This window comes from Silene latifolia, chromosome Y (genome assembly GCF_048544455.1).
Source record: "Silene latifolia isolate original U9 population chromosome Y, ASM4854445v1, whole genome shotgun sequence".
Taxonomy (NCBI): Eukaryota; Viridiplantae; Streptophyta; class Magnoliopsida; order Caryophyllales; family Caryophyllaceae; genus Silene; species Silene latifolia.
The window spans coordinates 410230835-410252724 of NC_133538.1; the positions used below are offsets into that span (position 1 = coordinate 410230835).

The 21890-nt window shown below is 33.8% G+C and overlaps 1 protein-coding gene across 1 annotated transcript; it reads left to right on the plus strand.

Moving 5' to 3' along the window:
* Positions 1 to 16627: 16627 nt before the first annotated feature.
* Positions 16628 to 17440, plus strand: LOC141632315 (protein FAR1-RELATED SEQUENCE 5-like). The gene has a single exon (XM_074444873.1). It carries the CDS (start codon positions 16628 to 16630, stop codon positions 17438 to 17440), a length of 813 nt encoding a protein of 270 aa, XP_074300974.1.
* The last annotated feature ends 4450 nt before the right edge of the window (positions 17441 to 21890 follow it).

The window sequence follows — 21890 nt, forward strand, 5'->3', positions numbered from 1 at the left end:
TAGTTATCTACACATTATTTCACTGCTCTTAGCTTTCGATGACGACAGTACTTGATACAGAGTTCCATGCAAACACAAATCCTTAGTTATCTACACATTATTTCACTGCTCTGAGCTTTCGATGACGACGGTACTTGATACGAGAGTTTCATGCAAACACCAAGTCTTAAGACAGAATATAGTTTTTGACTCCCTTCAAGTCAGTGGGTATTTGAGTTACGTAGTAGTAGTTAGACCATCCCCAAGCAAGGTCGTGAAGGAGGTCGTGACCTTGCTTGGGTCATCTTAATCACAATTAAGGGAAAAATTAGCGTGACCCAGGTCATGGCAAAGGCAAGTAAAGGTCAGTTTGTGACCTTTTTTCTCAGACCTCGACCTCATCCATGACCTGCTAGGTGTCATGCTCTGATTGGTTACTCAAACAAAAAAAAAGGACACAATTCAGTCTTTGTCTAGATATCTGCAAAAGTAAATGTTACTTTCCCTCCATTGCATGCCTGCAAATTTTCCAAATAAAACAAATATATGAAGAAACTAAATGAAAATTATACAGTAAATCAAAACAATAAAAAATATGAGCATATAAAAAAGAACTATATTTTTAAATTGTCTATTAAATGAGCTTAATTTTGATATATGTTGACTCACTCTTATTTTTTCTATCTTCTCAAATACACCATTATATTCTTAACATTTTTATAAATAACATAAGAAAATCAAAACAGAAAAAATAAATAAGGATAAATACATGGCTACCTGGGATTGTGAAGGTAATGGTGAAGACGGTGATGGTAATCGTTCAAGAAATAGATCGATGATGGTGAAGATCGGCTATGATATTGAAGATCGATGATGGTGATGCACTTGGGGGATTCTTTGATTATCTGGGTTGTGGGGGGGAATGAATTTGGGAAAAGGGGGGATAAACTTGAAGAGTTTGGTTCGTTGTGTCTTTGTCGTCTGACCACGTTAAATTTACCTTTTTTTTTTTTTTTTTTTTTTTTTTTTGAGTTTGTTTAATACTCCGTATTAAAGCTACCATATTGACTCGATTATGTTCAAAATAATAATACGATTATTAAATTGAATAGATTTTCGTTAAAATACGACTGTAAGGGGTCGTTTGGTTGCCACTTAGAAAACATAGGCATTGGAAAATCCCATGATTTTGAAAAACATGGGTTGTTTGGTTGCCATAAATTTTACAAAATGTAGGAATTGGAACTTCCCAGGAACTTTCAATGCCTACATGATGTGGGAAGTTGCTTACCTACTCCCCCCTTGGTCATTGCAAGTTCCTGTGGAATTTAATTCCTACATGAGCAACCAAACACTTTTCCGAAATTCACCTGAATTGGATGAGGGAACTTAATTCCCATAAATTGCATTTTTCTAGGAAAATTAAGTTCCTTGATCAACCAAACAACCCCTAAAATTAAATTAATATTTTACTAATATCCGAATTAAAGATAAAGATAAATATTTATCATCTACTCGTAATTATTATTTATAAAATTATAAAATAAAATTAAGTTATATAAATTAAATGATAATTGGAAAAAATGAGAAAAACTTTAGTGGGGGTAAATAATGTAAGAAATGATTGAAATTGTTGGAAAGTGGGAAATGATTGGGTTGATGACCTAGGTCGTGACCTTCTTGCTTGGGAGGGTGAAAGTGGGTCAAGGTTAATAAAGTGAGATTAAGAGTAAAACCGGGTCGCGACCTAATTAGCGCGACCCTTGCTTGGGGATGGTCTTAGTACTACCAAAACGTTAGCGCTAATCAGAAAGTTTATTTTCTTAAGTATGACCATCGTCACTAAACAACTTATTTTTATTAATAACACAAATTTAATTATATAATAGCATTCTACACTTAAAAGTTACGGAGTACAATATTATTTATTTATACGGTAATTTAGTTGTTGGGTAAGGTAATCCATTATTAATAATAATAATAATAATAATAATAATTATTATTATTATTATTATTATTATTATTATTATTATTATTATTATTATTATTATTATGGTTCAGTTCAGCTCCAATCAACTTTAGTTTAGTTTAGTTCAGTTCAGCTTCGTTCAGTTCAGTTCAGCTCTAAAAATATAGAAAGAATAAGGCCTAAGTGGGTTAAAAGATGATGTCTCCGAGAAAGTATAGAGGGTTCAACAATCACAAATTAAATTCGAATATTCCCACTAAAAGTTGATAATTCAAGAATATTAGAGATTTCACCTTTTAGAAACTACTAATATAATTATTTATTAAATATATATAATACATGACATTAATTAATTAAATAGATGAATGTCTCGCAATATATAAGCGGTCTCTCAAGTCTCACCTTACTTTAACGATTTATTATTGTGTATTGCTCTAATGCCTTATTAAATTATGCATTATACTCCCTCCGTTCCAGTCATTATTTTACACACAAAATAAAGAAAGTGTAAACATATAACCGGAACGGAAGGAGTAGTATAATATTACAAAAAGGCCCGTGCATTGCACGGGAATTAAATCTAGTATATAACTAAAGGAGGCTTTTTTTTTTCTAATTATACTATTAACATTAGAATTAGGAGATAATTAATTATTAGAATTAGGAGATAATAAATTATTTACAATTTTTCTATTATAATTAGAAATATAATTTTCCTATTAGAAATAGGAAATAAATTAACAATTTATTAAGGCTTTTTTTTCAAAAGAGGAATTTTTTTTGATCGAATTAATCAATCATCAATCAATCATATCAATATATATATAGTGTCAAGTTCAAATAAGTCCCTTATATATTTTGAGTCCATAAGTCCCTCCCACAACCCTTGGATCATGCATGGTGGAAGGTTGAGATTGAAAGCAAGAAACAAACTTAACACTAATTAATTTACTTCTCTCTCTAGTTTTAGTAATACATTCACTAATTCATTATCATACACAATTAACACCACATTTTGTCTTATACTTCAAAGTTTGTGAAAATTTTGTTAACATTTTTCCTGGTTCGCTTTTTTCATTTTTTTTTTCGAGACAAGTTTTCGACATTTTAGGATTTTACGAGTGTAATTCTAACAGCAAAAAGTGTAATTTTAAGGAATATTTTCGAGAATTTTGCGTTTTACAAGTTTAACTTCAATCTTTTCCGAGTGATTTTAACAAATAATATTTTGAATTTTTGTAATTTTATCACAAGTTATTGTAATTTAGCATTTTACGAGTGTTATTTTAATGACAAAAAGTGTTATTTTAGTCCAGGTAAGTGTAATTTCAGTCCAATGAGATTGTTATTTTTAGTCAAGGAGAATGTAATTTTAGTCCAGAAAAGTGTAATTTTAGTCCAGAAAAGTATAATTTCAATCCACTGAGAATGTAATTTTAGTCCATTGAGAGTATAACATTAGTCCAATAAGAATATGAGAATATGACCAAGTCCATGGAGAGTGTAACATTAGTCCAATAGTAGTAAGTGTAATTCTAGCAGAAAAAGTGTAATTTTAGCCGAAAAAAGTGTTATTCTAGCAGAAAAAAGTATAATTTTAACAGAAAAAAGTGTAATTTTAGCGGAAAAAAGTGTAATTTTAACAGAAAAAAGTGTAATTCTAACAACAACAAAAAGTGTAATTTTAGCAGAAAAAGTGTTATTCTAGCAGAAAATAGTATAATTTTAACAGAAAAAAGTGTAATTTTAATGAAAAAAAGTGTAATTTTAATAGAAAAAAGTGTAATTCTAACAGAAAAAAATGTAATTCTAACAACAAAAAGTGTAATTTTAGCCGAAAAAAGTGTTATTCTAGCAAAAAAAAGTATAATTTTAACAGAACAAAGTGTAATTTTAATGAAGAAAAGTGTAATTTTAACAGAAAAAAGTGTAATTTTAACAGAAAAAAGTGTGATTCTAACAACAAAAAGTGTAATTTTAGCCGAAAAAAGTGTTATTCTAGCAGAAAAAAGTATAATTTTAACAGAAAAAAGTGTAATTTTAATGGAGAAAAATGTAATTTTAACAGAAAAAAAGTGTAATTCTAACAGAAAAAAGTGTAATTCTAACAACAAAAAGTGTAATTTTAGCCGAAAAAAAATGTTATTCTAGCCGAAAAAAGTTACAAGACTAAAAAATTTAGTAAAAAAAGTTAAAAAATGAGATCTCACAAAATATAAATAAGATCTAGGAAAAAATATAAAGGAAATTTGAAAACAATATGTACAAGAAGACTAATGTGGAATAAATACACAAAAAAAAGAAAAAAGAAAAAAAAAGAAAAAAGACAAGATTTGACGACACACGACACAGCAAGAAACAAAATTTGAAAAAAAAAGTGGATCTTAAACAATGAAAAACTGAGAACAAACCAAGAAAAAAGGAAAAAAAAAATGAGGGAGAAAAGGAGAAGAGGACGGCGCGCGGCAGGGCAGCCGTTAGGAGGAGCATAGACGAGGTGGTGAGGCTGGGGTTGTAACGGTGGTGCGTGTATGAGGTGGTAGGGGTGAGGAACGGTGGCGTCGGTAGGGGAGGTGGTGTCGGCAGATTTGAACTGGTGGAGGCGGCTTTGTGCTTGTGGCGTGAGGGACGTGTGGTGGTGGTGACGGGTTGTGGGAGGACTGGTCGTAGGGGGTGACGTGAGGGGGGTGTGGTGGTGGTGTCGGGTTGTGGGAGGGCTGGTCGTAAGGGTTGCGTGAGGGAGGTGCGGTGGTGGTGTCGGGAAGGTGGCGAGAATGGTGTGTTGTGGTCGGTGGTAAAGGGGGTGTCGTTGTGCCATGGTGGGGTTGTGGTGATGGTGTGGGGCTGGGTGGTGGTCGTGGGGGTAGGGGGAAGGCGGGATTTTTTTTTTTTTTTTTTTTTTTTTTTTGAATTTTAAGGTTTTTGAGAGTGAGAGGTTTTGAGAGAGAGTGTGGAAGGATATTGTGTGGATGAGAGATAAGTAGGTGGGAGAAAAAAGGTATATATATATATATATATATATATATATATATATATTAAATTAGTGAATAATTAGGATTAATTAGTGTGGTAGTGAGAGAGTGAGTTTTGTTAGCTTTAATCTCCTTTTTTTTTGTGTAAATCTAAGCCTTTCATTTTCTTCATCCAAGGGCTATAAGGAGGACTTATGGACTTAGATGTAAGAGGTGGACTTAGATGAACCCAATACTATATATATATATATATATATATATGTATATATATATATATATGTATATATATATATATATACATAAATATGGAGAGGCGGCCGACCTCACCAAATTCCTTCATTAGACCTGGAGAGACTGTTAGCGCGAGTCATTCAATTTGGGCTGAAAATTTGGCCCAACTATTTTATATATCTAAAATAAACAAACACAACTACTCATATTCTTCATCGATAAACTACAACGACTCATCAAATTGCAGCCATCATACCCAAATCTATCCATAAACTAATCAATTGCAGCGATTGTTTATAGATTCCAATTGCAGCGATTTGCCGATCAACAAGCTACTGCAATAATATCGTGATTTGATCAATTTCAGAAGATTTTATTCGATTAATTTGAAGGTAATTTCATAATTTTGATAAAAATTGAATATACTCATATAATTTTGCTAATTCAATAATAAAATGATGATATTAGGTTCGAATTTGATCAAATTGAACGATTTCGTAAATATAACATTTGAAATTGATGTTGATTGCGCGATTTCCTTTACCTAGCGATTTCGTATTACTTATTACATTGTTTTTGACGATTTTGCAGCTCTAATTGCTTTGGAGATTGTAGATATCACAATGGTTGATGATAATAGTGCTATTGAAACAAATATTTCTTTTATTGAAGCTCTAATTATTGTTTTCTATTTCAATTTTAATTTGTGAAATTTTGCGGATTATTTGTTTCGATGTTGTGAATCTTGAAGGCGATTTTGTGAATCATAGAGCTTCTTTTGTGAACTTATTTGTGTATTTTGTGAGACTTGTCATAAGTTGTTGAAATCGCCTATTTTGCTATTTCTCTTATCTTGTGAATCTTAGGCTTTGTTTTTTAAATCTTAAAAACCGAAAACTTCAAAAATTAAACATATATTTGCAAATCCGAAAATTTTCAAGCTTATGAGTTTGTCTGATGAGAAACTTCCTACAATGCATCTCGGCTTACCAACTGCAACACATTATAATCACTAACAACATAAACTCTCAAAGCTTAAAACTTGCAACACAACCTTCACCATACACAACTTACACACATTAAATCATCGTTACACACAATATAAAACCAAATAAACATCTAATCTAATATTTATCATTCTTAAGAGGCAAGTTATTTTATTGTTTTGCGAGGTTTAGGTTATGATTTGAGTCGATCTTGTGAATATGTTACCTAACTTTGTGAATGTAGAAGTTGATTGATTAAAACATCAAGATGACATTGTGAACCTTGTAATAGTCAGTTAGTCGCGCTGTAATATCTGTGTTTTTATTGATGTGAATCTGATGTCTATGTTTTTGTTTATGGGAATCTGAGACTTCAGTTTGTGAAACTTAGACATGATTATCTGAACCTTATAATAGATGCTCCGTCACGGTGAAAAGTTAATTATATGAACCATATATGTTTGTTTAGTTTGCTTAGTTGTGTATCTAAGACCTTATAGTGTGAATCTTAGGCACGATTTTGTGAAACTTATAATAGTCGTTTTGTCAAGGTGAAAAGTTAATTTTATGATGCATATATGTTTGTTTAGTGGTGAATCTAGGACCTAATTTTGTGAATTTTAGACATGATTTTGTGAACCTTATAATAGTCGCTTCATCATGGTATAAAGTTAATTATATAAGTTTGAGTTTCAACATTTTAACTACTCTCCATATCCCTAATTTTTTAACACTTCTCGAGTTCAATTTAGATTTTGAAGAAAATGATGAAAATTGGGAGAATCATATTATTATCATCATTGACGAAGACACAAGTAAGACATGGGTATGTCTATAAATATGTGTCTTAACATTTTAACACTTCCAAATCTTGGCCGAGTTGCATAGGGTCATTTGTCTGCAAAAACATATTACTTGCTTTTGTGAGTCCTGTCGTCTTCAATCGTGAAAATATGTGAGTAGAGAGTTGATGCGGATTCTTGAATATTAAAATTACAGCTTATATGTGAGCAGAGAGTTGTGAATTTAGGACATGATTTTGTGAATCTTGGACATGATTTTGTGAACCTTATAATAGTTAGTACTCTCTGTTTTAGCGGCTGTCTATATGAATTTATTCTTCAATATGATTTTATCTTAAATAACTAACACACAATCTGTTACTAATGGCAAAATTTTATCATCTGATTTTGAAGATCAATTTTTGATAGGTTTTACCTTTGATGATTCCAAGCACTACTAGCAGTGTGCTTGTGCTAGTTGACTGAGGACTGAGGTGAAAGCAACGAGCCAACGATAAACGATGGGTTGACGACTATCAAGTCAAGGCCACTTTCCCCACAATATCTGCTTAGTTAATATCTTCGTGCATGGATACCATAACTTGAAAGTTCAAGCAAGAGTTTGTTTAATTACTAGGATGCACTTGTCAGAGTAGAAAAAATGGTTTTCAAGCATGACTGACCCCTATATCCACCATTTTTTTTTCCAAAGAAGTGGAGGCAGCGAGTGTAGAAGCAATATAAGACAAAGGTTGAAAAATTGATGAATGAATATATGAATATGAGTAGGATTATTGTTAGTTTTATTGCTTTGGTTTGGTACGTGTCCTATAATCTCTATTCCCTTGAACTATATATACAGAATGGTGTTGCAACCAGGCGGGCATAAATACTGAAGAAATTTTATGACTGAATTAACGAAATTTTTATGAATAGAAGGTGATTTTGTGAAAACTTGGAGCTCACTGTGTGAAATCGTTTCTTATGAAGTTTTTATTTATTTCGTGAATCTTAGACCTTATTTTGTGAAACTAGAAGGTGATTTTGTGAAACTAGAGCTCAATGTGTGAGATCGTATACTTATGAAATTTCTTTATTTCTTATTTTATGAATCCTACACCTTAATTTGTGAAACTAGAAGGTGATTTTCTGAAACTTGGAGTTTAATGTGTGAAATCATTTACTTATGAAATTGTTTTTTTTTCTTATTTTGTGAATCCTAGACCTTATTTTGTGAAACTAGAAAGTAATTTTGTTTTCTTAATTTCTTATTTGTGAATCCTACACCTTAATTTGTGAAACTAGAAGGTGATTTTTTTTTCTTAATTAATTTCTTATTTGTGAATCCTACACCTTAATTTGTGAAACTAGAAGGTGATTTTGTGAAACTTGGAGCTTAATGTCTGAAATCAGTTACTTATGAAATTGTTTTTTTCTTATTTTGTGAATCCTAAACCTTATTTTGTGAAACTAGAAGGTACATAGTTTTGTACTATCATTACTCTTCCTGTACATTGTTACCATTGAAAGTTCATTCAATTATCCAAGTATACGAGGTCATAGTAAGGGTGGAAAAGCGGTGACAAGAACAGTACTCGATAAATTTTCCTAAATAAAGCTACCACTTCATATGTACAATAATGGCAAATTTGTTACCTCCTCTTTGCGAGGGGAAGAAAGATTCGATTATCAATCCAAAACATATCAAACCCCTGATAAATCAAGTGATGAGAAGCATAAATTCAATGCTTTTGATTCAAGCGATCTAAAAAGTAAACATATTTCTTTGAAATATTCAGAAATGCATGATGTAAATCAAAATAATATGTCAATACATTTTCAACGAGAAAAATGAACGAGATACGAAAAGTAGCATTTTTTGCTATTAGGTATTCAGATTACACAAATATGAACCACATCTTACTGCTGAGCACATTAGACCCTCTGGCTACCATGGGGTTCGTCATCATATGCATCATCTGCCTCTTGTTGGGACTGAGCTTGCTTCCTCTTCATTTATTCCTCAATGTTAATGCTATACATTGTGGTCTCTTCACACTCGTCCAACTCCATTTCTGAGAGCTGCATTGATGGCTTGGGTGGTAGAACTGCCTCCAAAGCTACGACCTGGTCAAGGCTAATTAAGTGACTCGGGTAATTCCACAGAGAAGTGGATGTATAGCTTGTCCTTCATGAATAGCCTATGGTAGATTGGCATACCCTCATCATCAACTGCCTTGAATTGATCTATACAACAAAAATCAGAGAAAAAACAAATTCAACACCTTTACAACTGTGAACGTTAATCCAATATACAGTCGGACGCAATAAACTACCGTCTATGAATAAACTTCCTGGTTTCTATGGGTCTCCTTGAATAAATTTCCTAGCTAAAATGTTTACTTTTATGTATGTTAGTGGTCAATATGGTTTGTAATCTCACATCTTTTATCGACTCACGTTTCCCTAACATCTTAGGAAGTTGATTTACTTCCATGCAAAATAGACCATGAAGCTTATCCATGGATGAAGGGAGTGAGAACTCAGTGATACATAAGGTCGTTGATGTCAAAATTTATAAAGGGGTTGACCATCAAAATTAATCGGGAATAATAAGAGTTGATATAACTTGTAAGGGCTGGCTGACAATCAAAGTCAGACGGATACTACTACAACTTATCAACTGAATCATTGATAATACAAAACTAATATAAGAAGAATACTCACCCACTGCCCTTTGAGCATATTACATTGCGAGACATAGAGAGTTTCTTTGTGGCACCGTCATAAAGGTCCTCGAGGGACACCTTGAGAGGATGGATTACATCTTCTCATCTCCTTTTCCTTCTACCTCGGTTGCTACCACCACCTGATCACCCAGAGAAATATCACAGGCATGTCATCTAAGATATATCATATTCACAACCTAACTTTATGGAATATAAGGCTTCATTTTCATATGAAAGTGAGGAGAGCCTGAAACAAGGTGCTACAAATTAATGATGTGAATGGTAAGGTAAGAGGGGATCAAATTATGCGGTTATGTCAAAGAGACATCATCAGATCAGCACTATTCTTTGAATGCTAGAACAATGGAAAATGATTAGAGCTGAACATTCCGACTGATAGAGTGACATTATCATGAAGTTGTCTTAGCTAACATATCCTCAGTTTTCTCGCATATGGTTCATTGGAGGCACAATTAGACTCATTGGCAGCTAAGGTAGACTGAATATGATGGTGAAACACTCTTTACTCTCTAGCCTCTAGCACAAAATATTACTCCACAAAAGGTAAAATATGACTCACAACCATTTTATCTACGTAAAGCTAAGTAAAAAGAAAATTCATGTTTTAGATGTGTGAAGCGTGCAATAAAAAACACACTCCGAACAAAGTAATAGTATAGCAAAGAAGTACACTAAGGCGAAAAGATAGACATAGAACACAAGAAACACTACCGGAGGTGATTAATTGAATAGAGGGAAAACTTAAAACTCAAAGATCCAAACGTGCTCCAGAAGAACGCAAAATTTGCAAGTAAGAAAATGAACAGGAAAAATGCTAGACTCGATCTGAAACACGAAGAATGTAAATTTAGTAACTAACCAAGAAATTAAAGAGTAATAACTGTTTAAACAATATGTATCAAGAGTAAGTATCGGAAAGAAGCATACAGAATAACAATATGGAGCAAACAAGCTGATAAATCGATCAAAACGTGCAAAACAAGAGTGAAACTTGGTAATTAAACTAAATAAATAAGGTTACGACCAAAATTTAACAAAGTAATAAACAAAATTCGAAATCAAGGTATGAAGTAGTAAAGAAACGGAAAGAAACATACGAAGCTTCACAAAGTGAAGTCTAGATTTCACCAAATCAAGCCTAAGTTTGACACAATCAAGTTTCACAAAATCAGGTCTAGGGTTCACATAATCTAGTCCAAGCTTCACAAAATCAAGTCCAGGTTTCACAAAATCAGGGTTATGTTTGCCAAAACCAGGTTTCACAGAATCAGGTTTAGGGTTCACATAATATACTCCAAGATTCACAAAATCAAGTCCAGGTTTCACAAAAAACAGGTCTATGTTTGAACCTTATTTTGTGAACCTTGGACTTAATCTTATGAATCTCGGGCCTGATCTTGTGAACTCTGAACCTAATTTTGTGAATCTTGGACCTAATCTTGTGAATCTTGGAGCTAATCTTGCGAATCCCGAACCTAATTTTGTGACTTGGGGATTATTTTGTGAATGTTGAACTTAATTTTGTGAATCTAGGACCTAATTTTGTGAAACTGGGTCTTTATTTTGTGTATTTAGGACATACGCTCCCATAGTGCTTCCAAAAGCAAAAAAGAAGACTGCCAACACCCTTCAACGCTACTAACGCCGCAATCAAATATTTAATCAACAAAACCAATTACTTGGTCAACAGAAGACGAGATTAAAAATCTCCACAACACAGAAAACATGACAAGATATGTCGATAGAGCTGTACTCCAATGACAGGTGAGTTATAATCCTTTTTTAAAATTTTTGCCTTTGGCCTTCTTAATAAAAACTCATCACAAAAATAGAAGTAAACTGACAAGAAACAGAAGACAAAGGTAGTCTTCAATATTTCCACATCACGAAAGTAATATAAGCATGTAAGAGATTGCTACATACAAGACAGAATAACTATGCATAATACAACAAGAAAAGCCTTTGACAAAAGCTATATTCGCTCACCCATTTATTCGAAATCTTTCCATGGCATCAATGAGATGGGGAGATGTAAAAAGCCCTGTACTGAAGCCGCAATTGCCTAATATTGACTCAGCAAAAATGAATGTTGAGCCCTGCCATTAAAAAAATCCCACATTTGATTAGGTAATATAACTTCAGTTGGGTGTAAAGGTAGTTCACATGAGTCGAATGAAAACCAGAACTTAACAGTTTACACTGACATTGATCTTTACCCCCGCCTACACAATCAAAACTATGATTTTAATTATAATGGTAGCCTAATAAAGTAACCAAAACTAACTTATATTACAAGCATAACTTTAGGATGAAGGATAATAAGTTACAACATAGTTAAATGCAGTCAGCAATAAGCTAAATGTTCTATCATTCTGCAATCACAAAGAAAACAAAACGAAACGAAACAGATACACACACACACACACACACACACACACACACACACACACACACACACTTGTATGAGAAGAGTGCATTTCAAAAGGGATACTCTATGATCGAAAACATATAAATTACATGAAAAGCGAACTGCCGTAAAGGGAAATCGTATGACCGAAAACATATAAATTACAAGAGTTCACATAATCATGTCGAGGTTTCGCAAAATCAGATCTAGGTTTCACGAAATCAAGCTTCACAAATCAAGTCGATATTTCATATAATTAGGTACAAAGTTCACAAAACTAGCTCCAAGGTTCACAATATTAGCTCCAAAATTTACAAAATCTTACACCACCTAATCTCACTTTTGACAATTATAACTCGAAAAATGACAAAAAAATAAAATGACTAAAAATAGGCCTAAGGTGACATAAAATATACCTAAAGTGACTGAAATTGACAGCATCACGAAGGCGCCTACCAACCATTATTGTGAACTCTTAAGGGAAAAGAACATTGATGAGCCACAAAATAAAATTTCCCTAGAACCGTAGAAACAAGTAAAGTAGATGAGCCACTACCTGAAGGTACACTAAGGATAACAAACTGTCCAATGCGCAAGATCTGGACATGAAGTATTGCAGGCTGCATAAGAATAAACTTAGGTTACGTAAATACTGGTCAAAGTAGTGGCCGACATTTTACTCATATTCTCAACAATAAAAGTCTTGATCCATAAACAATTAGTACGGTGTCCAGAATAAACTATGGACCTGGACATGGCAACAACATTGGTAGTCTAAGGAGGTTCAGCACTAAAGCATGTGTCTCTAATGTCATCGTCAGAGACGTTAGTATGCAAGGCGCGATGACAGGAGTCCGCATAAAGACATGGCAGGTAGAAGACGCACGACAAATATTACTTATAAAAAGTTGAGTAATATCATCAATGCATAAGAAATAAGTAACAACACCTCAAGCAGTACAGTTGTGTAATAAACTTTATATCATAGAAAAATTACTTGTATGTTATATCCTTTTTAACTTATATGCCTCCAACTATTCTGTTCTCCAGGGTGGTTCGGGATATGTGCAAGGAATAATGTTCTCAAACATTCAAATGACTGAGGTTCAACTACCGATTGTGATTGACCAATATTATTGTGACAAAAGCAAATGCAAGAATGAAACAACGATCGTTGCTGTGTCAGGCGTCACATATGAAAACATTAAAGGAACATACACAGTAAAACTAGTACATTAAGCGTGCAGTGATCGATGACCTTCCATGCACAAACATAACCTTAAATACCATACAACTAAAGTGACTGCAAGGACTTTATCGAATATCTGATCCATAATGAAACACACATCCAAAGAACGATAAGGTAATCACAAAAATTTGTACTCAAGCATCCAAAAACTCGCAAAATAGAGGTGAAGCTACTAAAATTGACTATGAAACAACAACATAGACTAATTTATGCTAATAAACTTAGGTATTATTCAATATTTCGTAATGAGTGTTTTGTCACAAACCTAGGTTACATGAAATCGATCCTAACTAACACTGAACAATAACAACGAAGCTCCAATTGCGAGCATAATGGAGCACAATAGAAACGCATAGAAATACATGAAATCGAGTGAAGGAAAATAGTAATACAAGAGCGAAACAAAGTAGTTAAACTTATAAAATAAGTTTCTAACCAAAAGTTAACAGATTAAGCAACAAAAAACGAAATCTAGGTAGTAAATAGTAAAGAAAAGGGAAAGGTACATACGAAGAAGCAGAGAAAATCGATAAAAACCTGCAAAACAAGAACGAAATAAGTAATTAAACGAAAATTTAACAGATTAATTAAGTTGATCGAAAATGAGTGTTATGGAAGCGTAATGAAATCGGGATGAATCGAAGTGAAAATTAGTTTATCAAAATTACCTAATTCCGAGAAGAAATTATGTTGATAATGGCGATCAAAGGTTGAGTGATAAAATGGCGATCGAAATGTGAGTGAATGGCGAAGATCGAGCTGTAGACGAAGACGGGATAAAGAGAGAGAGAAAGTGAAGAGTGTGGAGTCGGTGGAGTAAATGATGGAATATGACACGAATTGTGTTTTGTTAGATTGGGTTATGTACGGGACACGTGGACGTATCTGGTGCTCATTAGTTTTTAGATCCAATGGTTTAGAAATGGTTCAGCTGCCTCATCCTAAGGAGGATGCCTCACATGATTCAATTTCAATATATATATATATATATATATATATATATATATATATATATATATATATATATATATATAGAGAGAGAGAGAGAGAGAGAGAGAGAGAGAGAGAGAGAGAGAGAGAGAGAGAGAGAGAGAGAGAGAGAGAAAGGGGCGGGATCTCGTGAGTTGGGTTCTTACGATGAGTTGTGAGTTTGGAAAATCTCAGCCACTAGATCAAAAGAAATCAAGGGCTGAGATCAAATCACAAAATTAGGAAAAAAAAGGAAAATACAAAAAATACAAACGCAGCTCAAACACGAAACAGAAACTTCCATTGATACGATATTTCTTTCTCTCTCTACATCTCTCTTCAAAATCAAAAACTAAAAAACACAAAGAGAATCACAGGCAGTCAAATCTTCTGATCAAAAACCTAATACGATTACCAAAATCAAGCTGCAAACGAATTACGGGTAACGTATTTTCGAAATTAATGACGAATTCGTTGATTTTTATTATATTGAATCGTTGATTCACATGCATGTTTTCTGATTAAAACATATTAATGCAAAATTCGTAAAATTCGTTGATTTTAATTGAATTGAATAATTGATTTTACTGTTTTCAGGTATAAAAGATGGACAACGATATTAATAACAATTCTAGCGAAGAAATCAACTCCACAGTAAATATGGAAACAGGTAATAACGATTCTTATCTGTTTCTCAATTGTTGTTTATAATACTGCTATTGATTCTTATCTGTTTATCAGCAGTTATTTATAATACTGTTATTGATTCTTATCTATTTCTCAACTGTTATTCTGATTTTATTGTATTGTCTGGCTTGTATTAGAGTAGCAAAAGCGTACTATTATTCTGATATTAATGTACTATTATTGTAATAGTACAGTAATATGATTATATTATTTTATTGTTATTGTGATATTATTGTAATATTATTGTGATATTATTGTGCAGTAGCATGAAAATATATGGCTTATAAAAGAGTCACATACAAAATTCAGTATTATCTGTATTATAATAGAGTAGAATCAGAGTACTGTTTTTCTGATATTATTGTACTATTATTGTAAAAGTAGAGAAACATGATGATATTATTGTACTTTTATTCTCATATTATGGTACTATTGTTGTGATATTATTGTGCAGTAGCATGAAAATATACGGCTAATAAGAGAGTAGCATAAGAAAAACACATTTAGTATTATTGTAATGTTATTGATTGTCGTCTGTTTCCCAACTGCTATTATCATACTGTTATTGTCACATTACTGCAATGTTGATCTCTCCCCCATGCTACTGTTATTGTGATGTTATTGTCATTTTGTTGTCCTCTGAATGTACTCATTATAATAATTTCTTTATCATGAGATGTTTTCTACTGTCTCTATTGTTGGGGAAAATGCAATCGTAACTATTGGGGATTCTTCTAATAACAATATATTCACCAGCCCAACTTGTTCAGACGAAGAGAACGATGAGTTTGTTCCAACTCTTCATTACAGCAGTACATCCGGGGGTACTGAGCAATGGGTAAGAACTGTTGAGAGTGATTTTACACCTAAACGTGGCATGTTCTCTCTTACCTTGGAGGATGCAATACAGTTCTATAACATATATGCATTGGCTTGCGGATTTGATTTGAGAAGGTACACAAATGCGAAATATAAGGGGGGCGTCAACGTAAAATCACTGGTATGTAACAGACAGGGGTATAGAGATATGAAAAGAAAACTACGACTTGAAGCAAAAAATCAGGAAGCTGGTAATTCGAGTACAGTAGAGAAGAAAAAGCGAATAATTAGACAACCAAAGAAGCATGCTCTGACATGGTGTGGCTGCAAGGCACACATGAGGTTGAGAACCTGTGAAAAAACAGACGACAGACCGGCTGGATATATTGTGGACGTCTTTATAGACGTTCACAATCACTCTCTTTACCCTGTCAAAAATAGAGAGTTTCAAAAAGCTATCAAGGGACGTCCATGATTACATTACGAGGACCATTATTGATCATACTAAGCTAAACATAGGTCCAACATTGAGCTTCAGAATTCTCAAGGAATACTCAAATGGTTATCAGAATATCGGTGCCTCTTTGCTAGACTTCAAAAACTTCAAACGAAATATCAAGTGTCACATTGGGGATAATGATGCTAAAATGTTCATTGGGCATTTCAAAATGCTAGCTGAAACAAAGGGGTTCTATTTTACTTATGATCAGGATGAGAACAAATGCTTGACGAAGGTTATTTGGGCTGATAAAGAAGGTATAAACAACAACAAGTTATATGGAGACACAATCTCGTTTGACCCTACTTATGGGACAAACAAATATTTCATGGTGTTTACTCCGTTCACAGGAGTAGACCACAACAAGAAGACGGTAACTTTTGCAGCTGGATTACTTGAATTCGAGAGTCAGGATTCATTTGAGTGGATTTTTACAAAATTTCTGGAAGCAATGAGGCAGCAGCAACCTCAGTGTATAATAAAAGACCAATGCCCTGGAATTAAAAAGGCATGCCCAAACATTTTCAAGAATTCTGTGCACAAGTACTGCATGTGGCATATCATGCAGAAAGTGCCTGAGAAGGTGGGAAGGGCAATCTGCAATGACACGGATTTTATGACAGACATAAATGCTGTTGTTTGGGATGTCGACTTAGAACCAGAAGAATTTGAACAAAACTGGCAAACTGTTATTGAAGCACATGGTATGCAAAACAACCGCTGGTTGAAGTACGTATTCTCAATCAGACAAAAGTGGATACCGGCTTACTTTCACGATCTGCCTCTAGGTTGTTTGCTGAGGACAACCCAGAGATCTGAAAGTTTAAACAGCTATTTCAAACGGTTTGAAAGCCACTTTGGAACCCTTGTCGAGTTCTGGATGAGGTACAATTCTGCAATAGAACAACAAAGGCATTCACAAAGGAGGATGGACACTGCAAACGAGCATAGTATGCTCGAGAAAGTAGGACCAATGAAGGTAGAGATGCATGCCTCACTTGTATACACACATCCTATCTTTACAGACTTTCAGAAGGAAGTCAAACATGCGATATGCAGCATGGGAGTCGGGGGTTTGACAACAGTAGGGGTAGTGGAGTACCATGATGTTCGTGATGGACTGAAGCACAGAAATTTCTGAGTGGAATTTAACATCAAAACTAACGAGAGCAAATGTGCATGTAAGCTGTTTGAGAGGCATGGAATTGTCTGTCGACATATACTGTGGGTGTGGAATAGTAGGCAGGTATACAAGATACCTGAGCCTTATGTCCTTGCTCAATGGACAACGAAATCCTACAGACCAATTGTCCAAGATGAAACTGGAGACGTCATAGAAGATATTGACGAAGCTGACATCAAGAAAGCTGAGATGTCAAAGGTTTGGTCTGAGATTTATGCAACTGTCGGGCTGATGGACACTTATGCTACGGTTAAACAGATGAAGCAACTGCAGAAAACCCTGAGACAGTTCAGGGAGAACATCAAAGGACCAATTGAACCGAAAACTAAAAGCCAGGAAATCGAGGATCTTCTTGGCATCATAGCTTCAAATGATATTGACCTTCGACCGCCAAACAAGGCCAAGAATAAGGGAAGTGGCAAAATATTCAGGTCGTCGAAATAAAAAGCCAAGAGCAAGCCAGAAAAGAGGAAGCGAAGATGTGGTAACTGCAAGAAGTGGGTGAACCACAATAGTAGAACTTGTAATCTTCCTTTTGCTGAAAGTCCCCCTTCTGATGACGATGATGAAGAAGAATCAGAAACTGAAGAGGTATGAATCTGAACTGTTATTCTCTTATTATTCTAATGTTATCCTATTATTCTGCTGTTATTCTGCTATTATTCCGGTGTTACTCTGTTATTCTGCTGCTGTTATGATATTCTACTGTTATTTTGCTATTAATGTGTTGTTATTTTGCTCTACTTGTTACGTTACCTTAATGACAAATACTAAGTAAAAATTGCAGGAATCTGAATTAGATGCATGAACTGAGAAAGACACAAGAGACGCAAAAGACAAGGGCTATGATGAAGACCTCGCCTAAACGCAAAGAGTTTTACTATTTGTCATTGTTTGAATTACATTTTATCCTAAAATGTTACTAGATAATAAAGTGAGACCTACATTATATGAGAATTATTACTAGTCACTTTAATTTTTTTTGTTAATATTATCTGACTGTCTTCCACAAACCAACTATAAATAAAACTGCATTTAATACTACAATAATAGTTGAATAACAGATTAGTATTATTTATTAAAGGCAGTTCCACTTTTCAGTTTTCACAACAGTTACCTAATCTAATCTTATTAGAAAAAAACTGTTTGTCTCCCATAACCACCTATAAATACTTCTATTGGGGAAAAAAAAAACACAGACTGAAAAAGTTCATTCCAAAAAACCTCTTTATCTCCTTTGCAAAAGATAATTTCTTATCTTTCTATTTTTTATTTTTCTTTGGTTACACTATATTGGATACTTTAGAAAGGTAATTTTCTTTCTTCTGCTTTGCTTTGCTTTTAATTTGGTTGAAATATTTTGAACATCTTTTTATAATGCAAAAAGTTTCATACTTTCAATGCTGCAGAATGAGTGACGTAACTGACGATAACCGAAGGTCTCCAACAAGGGAGGAAATTAATGAAGCGAAACAGAAAATAGAGTCGCTTTCGATAGAGTTGATTGATACACGAACAAATGTAGAGGCAGCAGAAAACCGTGAAAAGGCCTTAATAATAGAGCTCGAAAACGTTAGGGCACAATTGAAGGTTGCTGAACTTCACAATAACCGTATGCGTAGACAGTTGAAGGAAAAGAAAAATAGGAACTACACATAAGCCGAGATGGACAATCAATTCATCGCTGGTGTGAATGCTTTGCAGAAGTCTTACGCTGAAGTCTATCCTTCAATCTCTGCTAATTGGACACCAGTTCTGAAAGCCATGGAACTTATGGACGGATACAAAAGCCCTTTTAAGGATGAGTCGGTGGAAGTTGAGAGCACTGTCCAAGGACCTGCGTGCAGGCGTCAGAGAACAAAATAAAGATATAAAAATCTATCCATGATGGTCCAGGGTTCCTGCTTTAAAATATATGTTTAGAATATTTGTTGCTTCAAAAATAATGTTTTTAATATCTTAGAACGCTGATGTTTATTATGTAACTACTATGTTTAAGTATTATTTACTGAATAACATTGGAATAACAGTAGTCCTTACCAGAATAATAGTGCAATAACAGCAGAATAACTGCTCATTATGCAGAATAATACTGCAATAACAGCAGAGTAATGGTAGAATAACAGTGGACTAATAGCAGTCTAAAACGACTGCATTTACACTTGAATAAAAATGAATAGTTTTAACAAAATCATGCTGGACTAACAGTAGAATAATGCCGGACTAACAGTGGAATACTAACAGAATAAACTAGTCCTTATGCGGAATAAAACTGCAATAACAGCAGAATAAACTACTTATTATGTGGAATAATAGTGCAATAACAGCAGAATAACGGTGCAACAACAATAGAATCACAGTTGAGAAAAAAGCGCCATTGACAGTTGAATAGAAATAGATAGTGTTTATAGAAAGCAAAGGTAATAGTAAAGCTTAATTAAACTAGAATAACAGTGGAATAACTGTAGACTAATAATGCAATAACAGTAGCATAACTGCTAATTATGCGGAATAATACTGCAATAATAGCAGAATAATGGTAGAATAACAGTGGACTAAAAGCAGTCTAAACCACTGCATTTACACTTGATTAAATGTACACTTGAATAAAAATGAATAGTTTTAACAAAATAATGCTGGACTAACAGTGGAATAACAGCAGAATAAACTAGTCCTTTTGTGGAATAATACTGCAATAACAGCAGAATAAACTACTTATTATGCGGAATAATAGTGCAATAACAGCAGAATAACGGTGGAATAACAACAGAATTACAGTTGAAAAAAACAACCATTTATAGTTGAATAGAAATGGATAGTGTTTGTAGAAACCAAAGGTAATAGGAAAGCTTAATTAAACTAGAATAACACTCGAATAAGTGTAGACTAATTGTGCAATAACAGCAGAATAACTGCTCATTATGCTGAATAATACTGCAATAACAGTAGACTAATAGGGGAATTACAATAAAAATGGATAGTGTTTGAAAAAAGTAAAAGTAATATGAAAACTCAATTAAATTAGAATAACACTGGAATAACAGTAGACTATTAGGGGAATAACAGCATAATAAACTACTTATTATATAGAATAATAGTGCAATAACAGCACACTAATGGTTTAATAAACAATTTACACTAACTAGTAAAGCACAACACCAGCTTCACAAAAGTACAGCTGGAAATTAACTTAAGAAAAACGATAATACTACTTCAGTACGAGATGCCAAAATACATATCAAATACTTAATCTGACTCTATTGGATACACAATAGTCAGCGGCACAACATTCACTACGGCGCCTGATTCTTCACTTGTAGTAGAAGATTTGGGTTTCAAGTCTTTCAACTTGTTCTTAGGCCTCTGGTTCTCAAAAGACTCCACCTTATCAAGGACTAACTACCTATAGACATTGATATCAGCCAAAATCAGAGAAGCCGATATTTCTACGCAAAAGCTTCGACGAGCTACCTTGTTGTGAAGATTGGACACAAATACGCTGCCACCATATTCAGCCATTGTATACAACAAGAAACAGCCAGACTTGGTATCCAGTGGTTCCTTTTTTTTCCATCTAAATGGAACATCCACGACTTCAAAGTTGCGGCAATCTTTAGACTTCATAACATTATTAGACTCCATAAACACATGCATATGATTTGCCACAATCTCTGCCAGTCTTCTGTAGTCGGCTAAATTTTTGCCCTCATGAGTCGTGTTGTCCAGAAAATCAATAGTTTCATTGATAAAGTTGATGCAGAAACAAGAGTAGTGATCATTGTATAAAATGGGCACAAACACAAGGTCAGAGTTTAGTCGACATCTTCCTTTGCAGGACTGTAAAAATATATTCCGAAATTGCAACAGCTTTTTACCCCGAATTGTCAACAGGGCTTGAGGAATCAAAGTTTTCTAACAGTGAATAAAGAGCATCCTTCTAAAAAGAAACCATAAACAACAAAAAATAGTGCACAAGTGTTAAATTTATATAACTACTTATGAGTAAATAAGTAGGTAATAACGCAAATAGCAAAGGAAAAGCCAAATACCACATGACAAAGTCTGAAGAACATTGAGCTTGGTTCTGAACGTTCCTCAAACTCCAACGAATTCAAAAGAGTTGACCAAACGTCGACTACTCTTGTTGACATCATAGCAGTTGCATCTACAATGGAAACAATATCCCCCCTATCCAAAAACATGCTGACGTCCTCGTTGTACACCACTAACATCTCACTGCATTCACAAAAATAATATATGATAAGAACAGTGGAATTACAGTGGTATAGCAGTAGAATAATAGTTCAATAACAGCAGAATAATAACGAAATTAACAGTGAAATTACAGTGGACTAACAGCGGAATAGTAGTGGTATAACAGTAGAATAACAGTTCAATAAAAGCAGAA